Source organism: Gorilla gorilla, chromosome 11, assembly GCF_029281585.2.
Source record: "Gorilla gorilla gorilla isolate KB3781 chromosome 11, NHGRI_mGorGor1-v2.1_pri, whole genome shotgun sequence".
NCBI classification, from domain to species: Eukaryota; Metazoa; Chordata; class Mammalia; order Primates; family Hominidae; genus Gorilla; species Gorilla gorilla.
This window is the reverse complement of record NC_073235.2, coordinates 132,720,215-132,733,993: the sequence shown is the minus strand read 5'-3', so window position 1 is coordinate 132,733,993 and position 13,779 is coordinate 132,720,215. Positions and strand designations below refer to the sequence as shown.

The 13,779-nt window shown below is 41.5% G+C and overlaps 1 protein-coding gene across 4 annotated transcripts in view; it reads right to left on the bottom strand.

Moving 5' to 3' along the window:
- Window positions 1-13,779, bottom strand: part of FBXO36 (F-box protein 36) — a 155,901-nt gene that overhangs the window by 55,261 nt on the left and 86,861 nt on the right. For 3 of the 4 annotated variants that reach the window (XR_010129714.1, XM_055379675.2, XM_063695259.1), the window contains exon 4: window positions 5,214-5,331. Coding sequence is in view for 3 of the 4 variants with exons in the window: in XM_055379675.2 (XP_055235650.1) it covers window positions 5,214-5,331 (118 nt within the window). In the remaining variant the exon portion in view is untranslated. Of the gene's footprint in view, window positions 1-3,594; window positions 4,428-5,213; window positions 5,332-13,779 lie in introns of those variants that run through there. The other variant, XM_063695260.1, reaches the window with a different exon arrangement.

Here is a 13,779-nt window from a genome sequence, read left to right as displayed (position 1 = left end):
GCACTTTGAAAGGCTGAGGCAGGCCTGAGGTCAGGAGTTCGAGACCAGCCTAACCAACATGGAGAAACTCCGTTTCTTCTAAAAATACAAAATTAGCCAGGCATGGTGGCGCATGCCTGTAATCCCAGCTACTCGGGAGGCTGAGGCAGGAGAATCTCTTGAACCTGGGAGGAGGTTGCAGTGAATTGAGATCGTGCCATTGCACTCCAGCCTGGGCAACAAGAGCAAAACTCCATCTCAAAAAAAAAAAAAAGAAGAAGAAGAAAAAGAAAAATAGTTCCATTAGAAAGCTCATGTTTCCCATAGGCTTTAAAAAAAGAAAAGAAAAGAAAAAAAGCTTATGTTTTTAAAAACTGTAAAATGTGTATTCATAAATTGTGGGGATGTGATTGACAGTTACTATTCCTTCCTCTATAATCTGAAGAACCAATGAGGAACCAAAGATATTTGGCTTTTGCTGGCTATATCTACCAATATTCACCATATTAGAAATTGAAACTGAGGGCCGGGCTCAGTGGATGACACCTGTAATTCCTGCCCTCTGGGAGGCTGAAGCAGGAGGATCACTTGAGCCCAGGAATTTGAGACCAGGCAGGGCAACAGAGTGAGACCATGTCTCTATAAAAAAGTACAAAAATTAGCCAGGCATGGTGGGGCACACCTATAGTTCTAGTTACTCGGGAGTCTGAGGTAGGAGGATCACTTTAGCTGAGAGATTGAGGCTGCAGTGAGCTGTGATCATACCACTGCACTCCAGCCTGGGTGACACAGTGAGACTCTGTCTCAAAAAAACAGAAAAATCAAAACTGAGAAATTAAAAAACATTTACATATTTCTTCATTTTAAAATAATAATATTGAAACTACTATGTTAACATAAGTAACATTTTTATGAAAAGTAACTGCTTTTTTAAAAAAACGAGTAAGAACAGTAGTATTGTATGGCCAGGCGCGGTGGCTCATGCCTGTAATCCAGCACTTTGGGAGGCTGAAGCGGGCAGATCATGAGGTCAAGAGATCGAGGCCATTCTGGCCAACATGGTGAAACCCCGTTTCTACTAAAAATACAAAAAATTAGCCAGGTGTGGTGGCGGGCGCCTGTAATCCCAGCTACTCTTGAGGCTGAGGCAGGTGAATCACTTGAACCTGGGAGGCAGAAGTTGCAGTGAGCCGAGATCACGCCACTGCACTCCAGCCTGGTGACAGAGCAAGACTCCGTCTCAAAAAAAAAATAGTAGTATTGTTTTACATTTTTGCAAATTTCATTAATGTTTGGCTTAATAGAAAATAGGTTGAGTCTCATATTTGCTAAATGTATTTTTGATACCACATCAGACTCAAGAAGTGGTATTTCTTAAAGGTTCATTGTAGTGTAGAATCTGAAACCATATGAATAAACTTCCCATACAATATTACATTAAAATCCATTGATCGAGTTTACACTTTGAATCTTTTGCCCATTTCTGATTTTGTAAAATGATGTTTTGATCACTTGGAAAATATTGCTCCACTGAGTTTTGTAGATCTTCTAAAATTTTTTCATATTTTATACAATATTTTGAAAATCACAATTATTATTTGTGTAAAAAATCAGTTATTCCATTTATATGGAATGTCTGGAGTAGGCAAATCCACAGAAATAGAAATTATATTAGTGATTGCCAGAGCTGGGGACAGATGGGAATAGAAAGTGACAGCTCATAAGTACGGGGTCTCTTTTTGAGGTGCTGAAAATGTTCTGGAACTAGATGACAGTGATGATTGCACAACTCTGAATATAATATAAAAAACACTGACATATATACTCTTTTTTTTTTTTTTGAGACAGAGTCTCACTCTGTTGCCCAGGCTGGAGTGCAGTGGCCCAATCTTGGCTCACTGCAAGCTCAGCCTCCCGGGTTCACGCCATTCTCCTGCCTTAGCCTCCCAAGTAGCTGGGACTACAGGTGCCGGCCACCACGCCTGGCTAATTTTTTGTATTTTTAATAGAGATGGGGTTTCACCGTGTTAGCCAGGATGGTCTCGATCTACTGACCTCATGATCCACCCGCCTCGGCCTCCCAAAGTGCTGGGATTAGAGGCGTGAGCCACCGCGCCTGGCCATATATACTCTTAAAGGGTAAATTTTATGATATGTGAATTATATCTCAATTTTTAGAATCACATGTGTTAATACTACTAGGCAGTCTGATGAGATGGGTGGTAATAAAACTTTCAAAGTATTTTAAAGTACTTAAAAATACTTCTTTAAGCATTGGAAAGTGGACAAGCTCATGGAAGTTGGTGTAAGTTATCCAAAATATTATTTTCCTTTTGAAAGTTTGAATATTATCATTGGCAAGGAAATCTGCACTTGTTTTCCTTGAAGGGATAGCCTCATTTCCAATAATGTGTCTGCCAAGTATAAACATGGTGTTTCATGAAAAAAGGGGTAGTTGAGCTTGCGATTCATCACACAACTGCTTTTCCTCATGACAACCGTGACACTCTGATGTGCAGCAGATGCGGTCTTGCTTCCTCCCACCTTTGTCACACAGTATTAAAGATAGTGCGGTGGCTCATGCCTGTAATCCCAGCACCTTGGGAAGCCGAGGCAGTCCGATCACTTGAGGCCAGAAGTTTGAAACCAGCCTGGACAACATGGTGAAACTCCGTCTACACTAAAAACACAAAAATTAGCAGGGCGTAGTGGCAGGTGCCTATGATCCCAGCTACTTGGGAGGCTGAGGCATGAGAATCACTTGAACCCGGGAGGCGGAGGTTGCAGTGAGCTGAGATGGTGCCACAGCACTTCAGCCTGGGTGATGGAGGGAGAAAAAGTAACCACTTTTTAAAAAAATGAGTGGCCAGGCACGGTGGCTCACGCCTGTAATCCCAGCACTTTGGGAGGCCGAGGCCGGTGGATCACGAGGTCAGGAGATCGAGACCATCCTGGCTAACACGGTGAAACCCCCTCTCCACCAAAAATACAAAAAATTAGCCGGGTGTGGTGGCAGGCACCTGTAGTCCCAGCTACTCGGGAGGCTGAGGCAGGAGAATGGCATGAACCCAAGAGGCGGAGCTTGCAGTGAGCCGAGATCGGGCCACTGCACTCCAGCCTGGGCGACAGAGTGAGACTCTGTTTCAAAAAAAAAAAAGAGTAAGAATAGTGGTATTGTTTGGCCTGTTTCAAAAAAAAATAAAGGACTTTGATTAGTCAGTGTTGATACCGGATGAACACAAGCAAAACATCAAGCGCAACCTAATCTACTGACTTGGCCATTTATAAGACATCAGTACAAAACTGCAGAGAAGAGATTAACTCATCCTTCATGTTTGCTGCTAGAGCTTTAATTGGACAAGTTACTGTGTCATTAGAAAGTGGCACTGTTTGGCAAAACCGTGTCTCTACCAAAAATACAAAAATTTGGCGGGCGTGGTGGCGGGCATCTGTAATCCCAGCTACTTGGGACGCTGAGGCAGGAGAATTGCTTGAACCCAGGAGGCAAAGGTTGCAGTGAGCCGAGATCGCGCCACTGCACTCCAACCTGGAGGACAGAGGGAGACTCCACCTCAAAAAAAAAAAAAAAAAAAAAAGTGGCACTGTTGTGATTTTCTTTTGCTGAGTTTCCATCCAGCAAGCACTTGGCAATGCCAGCTGAATGGGCTTGTCCGCCTTTCTCAGGGCAGTACGGTAACTTACCCACTTCAACGGCTTTTTCATTTTGGTTTAAAAAGCTGTAATGATACATTTTGGGCTTTTAAGAAACATCATATCTACATTTAAAATATTCAACTCCTTTTTTCTTCAAACTCTGAATGATTCCTCTCAAAGTGATGCCGTAACTTGAGGGGTACCAAAAAAGGTAAATTTTTAACACTATAAAGCCAAGGAAAAATACCTTCTGAGTCATATTTATACTTCTTTTTACTGGTTTTTCCCTTATGTGAGTTTGAAAACTCCTTAATATGTCAGTTTCATCTTTTTTTAGCATCTTTAGTCTTAGTGCAGCTGTGGGCTAAGAAAGCAAGATTTCCCATATCCCCCTTTAAAGCAAATGATCCATCCTTAAATAGAATAAAAATATAAATGTTTAAGTTTTCAATAAAATATTAAATTCTAGAATTCACATTTTAGGGTTTAAAAGCTATTTTTAAAAGTACTTTTGGCTGGGCAAGGTGGTTCACCACCTGTAATCCCAGCACTTTGGGAGGCCAAGGCGGGTGGGTCACCTGAGGTCAGGAGTTAGAGACCAGCCTGACCAATATGGTGAAACCCCCATCTCTACTAAAAATACAAAAAGTAGCTGGGTGTGGTGGCACGCACCTGTAGTCCCAGCTACTTGGGAGGCTGAGACAGGAGAATTGCTTGAACCCGGGAAGCGGAGGTTGCAGTGAGTTGAGATCACACCACTGCACTCCAGCCTGGGTGACAGAGTGGGACTCCCTCTAAAAAACAAAATAAAACAAAGGTATTTTTAAATATTATTGCAAAGTAAGACAACAAAGTATATCTACCTCTTGTATTTCCACACAGGTAAACCTCAGGATACCAATTTACTGGATGAGAATAAGGTTGCATAAAAGATAGCAGGTATAGGCTGGGCGCAGTGGCTCACGCCTGTAATCCCAGCACTTTGGGAGGCTGAGGCGGGCAGATCACGAGGTCAGAAGTTCAAGACCAGCTTGGCCAACATGGTGAAACCCCGTCTCTACTAAAAATACAAAAATTAGCTGGGCGTGGTGGCGCGTGCCTGTAATTCCAGCTACTTGGGAGCCTGAGTCAGGAGAATCATTGGAAACCAGCCTGGGCAACACAGCAAGGCTCAGTCTCAAAAAAAAAAAAGATAGCAGGTATAACAAAGATAACTAGCAAGAGCACAGTAGAAGTACTGAAAACAAACTAGGTTAGCCTCTGAAAATTCAACATATTCATACCCTAAACCTATTACCTTAGAAAAGTCTAGAAAACACAAAAATAGACAAGCATATGTTCCACTAGTCATCAGAGTAACATCACAGTTCACATAGCCTCTGGAAAATTCCACTGCTTACTTGTGAAAGAATGAATACAAAAGCGGCCAGGTGTGGTGGCTCTTCCCTATAATCCCAGCACTTTGGAAGGCTGAGGCGGGAGGATTGCTTGAGCCCAGGAGCTTGAGACCAGCCTGGGCAACATGGTGAAACCCCATCTCTACTAAAATACAAAAATTAGCCAGGCATGGTGGCACGTACCTGTGGTCCCAGCTATTTGGGAGGGTGAGGTGGGAGGATTGCTTGAGCCTGGGTGGTAGAAGTTGTAGTGCACCAAGATTGTGCCACTGCACTCCAGCCTGGGTGACAGAGTGAGATCCTGTCTCAAAAAAAAAAAAAAAAAAAAAGAATGAGTGAATGAATGAAAAAGGTAAATAATGTCCTAGTATTATTATGAAAATAGTTCTGACCTCACAGACGACCGAAGGGGTTTTGAGGACTCCCAAGATCCCAGCAGTATACTTTGTGCTAGAGGAATCAGAAGGAGAGATGGCTGAAGTGTGAAGTGGCCCTGGAGGCTGGGCATGACTTGGTTAGGTGGCTGGCATGATGATGGGGCAAGGGGAGAACAACATGGGTGAAAACACAAACCTGGAAAGCACAGGAGGAGCTCAGGTTCAAAGAAGAGCCTGAAGTAACCAAGAATAGGGATGATGCCAGGCTGCACAGGTAGGGGAAGGTTGTTTATACAAAACCTTGACAGATAAGCCAAGAGAAGTTCACGCTGATAAGCTTAATCTCTGCAAAGTGGGAGGTCGGATTGATCGTCAAGTCATGAGTCTCATAAATATTAATCAAAAGAACAGGATGGTGGCCGGGCATGGTGGCTCATACCTATAACCCTAGTACTTTGGGAGGCCGAGGTGGGCGGATCACCTGAGGTCAGGAGTTCGAGACCAGCCTGGCCAACATGGTGAAACCCTGTCTCTACTAAAAATACAAAAATTAGCTGGGAGTGGTGGTACATGCCTGTAATCCCAGCTACTCAGGAAGCTGAGGGAGGAGAACTGCTTGAACCCGGGAGGCGGAGGTTGCAGAGAGCTGAAATCGAACCACCACATTTCAGCCTGGGCCACAGAGTAAGACTGTCTCAAAAAAAAAGGCCAGGTATGGTGGCTCTCACGCCTGTAATCCCAGCACTTTGGGAGGCTGAGGCGGGTGGATCATGAGGTAAGGAGTTCGAGACCAGCCTGGCCAAGATGATGAAACCCCATCTTTACTAAAACTACAAAAATTAGCCAGGCGCAGTGGCGGACGCCTGTAGTCCCAGCTACTGGGGAGGCTGAGGCAGGAGAATTGCTTGAAGCCGGGTGGCAGAGGTTTCAGTGAGCCAAGATCGCACCACTGTACTCCAGCCTGGGTGACAGAGTGAGACTCCATCTCAAAAAAAAAAAAAAAAAAAAGAACAGGATGGTGCTGAGAATAAACTCTACTCAGAGGAGCATATCAGAATCTCCAAGGAAGAGGTGTCAAACTCAATCACCTTCCTACTCCTTTTAGCCCCTCCCCTACTACCCCCAACCAAGGAAGCCCCATGAGAACAGGACTAGGTCTATCTGCTTCCATGGCACTCCCAAGCGTGGAGCGCAGTGCCTCCAGGCACAAGGCAGACACTGAAACACCACCTGGAGAAAGTCCTCTGGAAGTGTGCCCCATTTCCCAAGGGTGCGTGAAAGGAGGAAGAGTCACTGAGCTCTCTCCAGGGCAGCATTCCTTGGATGGCCTTGGATTCACCAGCAGCCCTTTAGGACCTACTCTGCTGGTCAGTAAAGGAACAGCTGCAGGACTTTCAGAGGTAAAAACAGGAGAAGAATCCTTCAAAGGTGGAAGAAAAAGAGTAGAGAGGTAGGAAGTAAAGCTGGCTAGCGAAGAACCTTGGATGTTAGGAAAAATGGGGAACGTTTACTGACTGAACTTGCTTGTGGGCAGGGCCGTGTTCTAGTTATACAAGTGTCTCCAGGGCTTAGCTCAGTGCCTGGCACAGAGTAACTAATACATAAACAGTATTTTTATTTATTTATTTATTAGTTTTTATTTATTTTCGAGACGGCATCTCGCTCTGTCGCCCAGGCTGGAGTGCAATGGCGCAATCTCAGCTCGCTGCAACCTCCGCCTCCCGGGTTCAAGCAATTCTCCTGTCTCAGCCTCTAGCCATCATCTCAACTTAAATTTCCTATTAACCATTTTGCTATTAATATTATCATATGTTATCTAAGTATCATAAAGCAATCACCTTAACATTAAATACATGCATATTTTGCTGATAAGTCAGAAGACATTTGTTTTTATTAAACCAACAATATTAAACTACTCATATCTACCAAAAGATTTACTCAAGTCAAGTGAACTTGAAAAATATTTGAGCTTATTTATTTGATTTTTGATTACTCGTTTATTGTTATGTTAACTTGGTACCATGTAGACAATATCCAAACACAAGTATAGATATATACATATATGTGGGCACAACGTATAACTAATACACATACACATGTATACATCTGAAAGCTGAAAAGATCAAGGAGTTCAATATAAAAGAGAGTAGAGCTAAGCCAGGTGCAGTGGCTGATGCCTGTAATCCCAGCACTTTGGGAGGCCGAGGCGGGCGGATTACTTGAAGTCAGGAGCAGCTGGGACTACAGGTGCACACCACCAGGCCCGGCTAATTTTTGTATTTTTAGTAGAGACAGGGTTTCACCAGATTGGTCAGGCTGGTCTCGAATTCTTGACCTCAGATGATCCACTCACCTCAGCCTCCCAAAGTGCTGGGATTACAGGCATGACCCACTGTACCCTGCCTAAAACAGTATTTTTAAATGAATTAACAACGGGAGCTGAGAAAGGGATACTAGATTAGAAACTCTCAGTAGTAGCTAAGAGAGTAGCTTTAGAAGATGACCAAGAGAGGCTAAGGAATTGCGGGAACAGTAGAGAACAAGGGGAAGCAGCGAGGGGAGAGTAATTGTTATAGCTGTTCGGTGGCTCAGAAGGAGAGAAATAACAGGGCACTGAGAAGGTCATTAGAATGAAGCTTCTTTCAAGGAGAGACCTATATTCTTTTTTTTGTAGAAACAAGGTCTCACTTTTCACTATATTTTTCAGGCTCATCTCAAACTCCTGGGCTTAAGGGATCCACCCACCTCAGCCTCCCAAAGTGCTGGGATTACAGCCTGTCCGATTCCTATGTTCTTAAGAAAAGAAAAGGGTGCCTGGTGCGGTAGCTCATTCCTGTAATCCCAGTGTGGGAGGCCAAGGCAGGAGGATCAGTTGAAACCAGAGTTTGAGACCAGCCTGGGCAACATAGCAAGACCCTGTCTCTATTTACATAAGTATTCAAAAAAGAGAAGGAAAGAGAATCTGTGAAGAGGAGAGATGGAAGATACAGAGAACAAGGAGATGACAAAGACCAGAATCCCTAACAATGGATAGGTGAGCACTGTAAATAAGTCAACTCCTCCCTCTGAAGGTAGAAGAAAGACAAGGTGGGCCCAGGACAGGGAGGTTTCACGCAGGAGAGAAGAGAAGCTGTGACGTTCACACTGAAAAGATTAATCTCTGTGAAGTGGGAGATAAGGCTTGAAGATCCACTGTGAGAAGCCCAGGAAATAGATAATACAAGGCCTGTTAATTTACCCCTTGCTCATTATTTAAATGCCTTAAGACACTTTAGGCTAGGTGCTGTAGCTCATGCCTGTAATCCCAACAATTTGGCAGGCTGACGTGGGAGGATCACTTGAGCCCAGGAGTTTGAGACCAGCCTGGGCAACATGGCAAGACCTCATCTCTACACAAAATGCAAAAATTATTTGGATGTAGTGATGTGTGCCTGTGGTCCTAGCTTCTCTGGAGGCTGAGGTGAGAGGATCTCTTGAGGTTGAGGCTGCAGTGAGCTGTGTTTGTGCCACAGCACTTCAGCCTGGGCGATAGAGTGAGACCCTGTCTCAAAAACAACAACAAAAAGATATTTTATTAAAAATAGGCAATAATTTAGTTCATCAAAAGCTTGGCATATTCTATGGGCAACCAGTCTTGAATGGTCTCATATTATGCTCAAGGCCCTCTCCTTATAATTTCAAATGTGACCTGCACAAATCCCATCACCTTTTCAAGTTCTATTGGTGAGATGTAGTGTTGGCTCTGAAAGGAGAGGTGCTGTGGCATTTGTGGTTAAGAACAGACTTAGTAGGTAGAGATTTGAGTCTCAGTTTTATGAAACTTTGAAAAAATTAACTTGTCCTCTCAGAATAATTAGATTTTGCAGGCAATGCAGTCTGTGTCACGACTACTACCTAATGCTGCCATTGTAGTATGGAAGTGACCATAGATAACACATAAATACTGTTCCAATAAAGCTTTATTTATAAAATCAGGAGGCTGGTCAGATTAGGTCCACGCCATAATTTGTAGACCCCTGAGAGAAATGACAGAAATAATATCACTTACTTTTAAGGATTGCTGTTAAGAATTCAGTTGTTTACTATCTTTATTTCTTGGCACATAGTAGACAATAGATAGAAGCTGCTAATATTATTATTTCTGAGGTTATTCCAGTGCAGTCTGTGGCCATGGATCAGTGGCTGTAAGACTTTTTGAATGGGCAGAACAGATTTCCCAATTGAAAATAACTTTCCTGAGTGGAAAACTGTTTTTGAGGGAATATAATGCAGGTAGTCCTCTGTAGTGCCCCACTCTGACAGTTACACGTTGCCAGGGCAGACGAATGCTGCCTCAGAGTGCAGATGATCTTATTTTAAAATGAAGTAGAAGTGAAGCTATTAATTTTATTTTGTAAAATGACAATGTATATTGTTAGGGTTTTAACTGCAGGTGCCATTTTTCTTCAATGTGGTGGCACTTTGTTCACTTGATGTTTTTGGTTTTTTAAAATATAAATTTTATTGTGTGTATCTGAGAGTATAGCATGATGTTATGGGATATATATAGACAGTAAAAACGTTACTATGGTGAAACTGATTAACAATATCATCTCACATAATTCCTTTTTATTAGTGACAAGTGCAGCTAAAATCTACTTATTTAACAAAAATCCCCAATACAATGCAATTTTATTAACATTAGTCCTCATGTTGTACATCAGATCTCTAAACTTTTTATCCTATATATTTCCTATTTTATATGCTTTGACCTGTATTTCCTCATTTCCTCTCTCCCTAGCCTTTGCCTATGGTAACCACTGTTTCATTCTCTATCTCAGTATATATGAGTGCTTTTATATTTATATATATTCCAGGGCTAGGCATCGTGGCTCATGCCTATAATCCTAGCACTTCAAGAGGCTGAGGTGGGAGGATCACTTGAGCCCAGGAGTTTGAGACCAGCCTGGGCAATGTAGTGAGACCCTATCTCTACAAAAAACTAAAAAGTTAACTGAGCATGGTGGCGCCCTAGTCTCAACTACTCAGGACAGGAGGCTGAGGTGGGAGGATCGCTTGAGCTTGGCAGGCAAAGGTTGCAGTAAACCGAGATTGTGCCACTGCACTCCAGCCTGGGTGACAGAGCGAGACTTTGTCTCAAAAAAAAGTTATATATATATATATATATATATATACACACACACACACACACACATACATACACACACACACATATACACACACACACACATAAACACACACAGATATATGTGAATATGTATTTATATATATAATTAAAAACGATATATATTTCACATATAAGTAAGATCAGACCATGTTTTTCTCTTCGTTTCTGGCTTATTTCACTTAGTATAATAACCTCCGGGTCCATCTGTATTGTTGCAAATGCTAGGATCTCTTTCTTTTCTAAGGCCAAATAATATTCCATTGTATACATCTACCACATTTACTTTATCCATTTGTCCATCAATGGATATTTAGGTTGTTTCCACATTGCTTATTGTGAGTAATGTTGCAATGAACATGGGATTGCAGACATCATTACGAGGCGGTGATTCATCTCCTTTGGATATACACCCAGAAGACGGACTGCTGGTCACATGGTAGCTCTATTTTAAATTTCTTTAGGAACCTCCATACTGTTTTCCATAATAGCTGTACCAATCTACATTCTCACCAACAGTGTACTAGGGTTTCCTTTTCTCCGTACCCCTGCCAACATTTGTTATTTATCACTTGTTTTTTCGACAAGAGCCACCTTTATGGGTGTGAGGTGGTATCTTGACCTGGTTTTAATTTGCATTTCTCTGCTGATTAATGATGTTGAGCACCTTTTTATATACCTGCTGGCCATTTTTTAAAAACAATTTAAAGTTGAGACAGGGTCTTGCCATATTGCCGAGGCTGGTCTCAAACTCCTGGGCTTACATGATCCTCCTGCCTTGGTCTCCCAAAGTGCTGGGATTATAGGCATAAGCCACCATGCCTGGCCACTGTTGGGCATTTTTATGTCTTCTTTGGAGAAATGTCTGTTTAGATCTTTTGCCCATTTATTAATAGGGTTATTTGTTTTTTTGTTATTGAGTTGTAAGAGTTCTTTATACATTTTGGATATTAACTCATCAGATATGTGGTTTGCAAATATTGTTTTCTAGTCTGTAAGTTGCCTTTTCATTTTGTTGATTGTTTCCTTTGCTCTGCAAAGGTTTTTTGGTTTGGTATCATCCCATTTATTTATTTTTGCTTTCGTAGCCTGGTTTTTTGGTATGATATCCAAAAAATCATTGCCAAGGCCTATGTCAAGGACTGAGCCCAGCACGAGGAGTTTTCGCCTAGAAGTTTTATGGTTTCAGGTCTTACATTTAGGTCTTTTATCCATTTTGAGTTGAGTTTTATGTATGGTGTAAGGTAAGGGTCAAATTTCATTCTTTTGCAGTGGCAATCTAGTTTTCCCAGCACCATTTACTGAAGACATTATCCTATCCCCATTTTGTCCTCTTGGTGCCCTTGTTGAGAATTAATTGATCCTATGTGTTTGGACTTATTTCTGGGCTTTCAATTTTGTTCCATTGGTCTACGTTTCCGTTTTTCTGCCAGTACTATAGTGTTTTGATTACTATAGCTTTATAATATAATTTTAAATCAGGAAGTGTGAGGCCTCAAACATTTTCTCTCAGTATTGCTTTGGCTATTCTAAGTATTTTGTGGTTCTATATTAATTTCAGGATTTTTTTATTATTTTATTTAGAGACAAGACCTTGCTCTGTTGCCCAGGCTGGAGTGCAGTAGCATGATCATAGCTCACTGCAACCTTGAACTCTTAGGCTCAAGCAGTCCTCCTGCCTCAGCTCGGTGGTAGGTGGGACCGCAGGCATGCACCACCACACCCAGCTAATTTTTAACTTTTTTTTCTTTAAGAGACAGGGTCTTGCTATACTACCCAGGCTTTTTTTTTTTTTTTTTTTTTTTTTCTATTTCTGTGAAGAATGTCCTTGGGAATTTTGATAGGCACTGTATTAAATCCGCATATTTCTTTAGGCAATACAGACATTTGAACAATATTAAATTTTCCCATCCATGAATATAAGATATGTATTTATTTGTGTCTTCTTTGATTTCTTTCATCAGTTTTATAGTTTTCAGTGTATCAATCCTTCATGTCCTTGACTAAATTTATTCCCAGATATTTTAAATTTGTTTTCTTTTTCTTTTTTTTTTTTTGACAGAGTCTTGCTCTGTCACCCAGGCTGGTGTGCAGTGGTACAATCTTGACTCACTGCAACCTCTGCCTCCTGGGTTCAAGCAATTCTCCTGCCTCAGCCTCCTGAGTAGCTGGGATTACAGGCGACTGCCACCACACCCTGCAAATTTTTTGTATTTTTAGCAGAGATAGGGTTTCACCATGTTGGTCTTGAACTCCTGACCTCGGGTGATCCACCCACCTTGGCCTCCCAAAGTACTGGGATTACAGGCATGAGCCACCGCACCTGGCCAGATATTTTAGTTTGTGATGCTGTCGTAAATGTGACTGGTTTCTTGAATTCTTTTTCAGCTAGAAAAAGAATTGTGTATAGATATGCTACTGATTTTTTTGTATGTTGATTTTGTATCCTGCAACTTTACTGACTTCATTTATTAGTTACAGTTTTTTGTCAAATCTTTGGGGTTTTCTACCTATAGAATCATGTCATCTGCAAATAGAGATAATTTTACTTCTTCCTTTTCAACTTGGATGTTTTTCTTTCTTTTTCTTGTCTGATTGCTCTTGCTAGCAAGCACTTGCAGTACTATGTTGAATAGAAGTGGTGAATGTGGGCATCCCTGCCTTGTACTGGATCTTAGTGGGAAAAGTTTTCAGTTTTTCCTTGTTGGTTATGTTGTTAGCTGTGAGGTCTTTGTAAACTGCCTTTATTACGTTGAGGAACTTTCCTTCTATACATAGTTAAGTTTTCATTAAGAAAGGATACTGAACTTTGTCAAATGTTTTTTGTCAATTAAGATAATTATGTATTTTCTCTTTCATTCTGTTAAGATAATGTATCACACTGATTGATTTGTGTATGTCAAACCTGCTTTGCATGCCAGAGATAAATCTCACTTTGTCTTGATGTACAATCTTTTTGTGTTGTTGAATTCAGTTTTCTAATATTTTATGAAGGATTTTCGCATCAATGTTCATCAGAGATGCTGGCCTGAAGTTTTCTTTTCTTGTGTTTTTGTCTGGCTTTGGTATCAAGATGATGCTGGTCTCATAAAATATGTTTGGAAGTATTCCCTCTAGCTCTATTATTCGGAAGTCTTTAAGAAGTATTGGTGACAATTCTTCTTTGTATGTTTGTAGAAATCAACCACGAAAGCCATCTGGTCCTGAG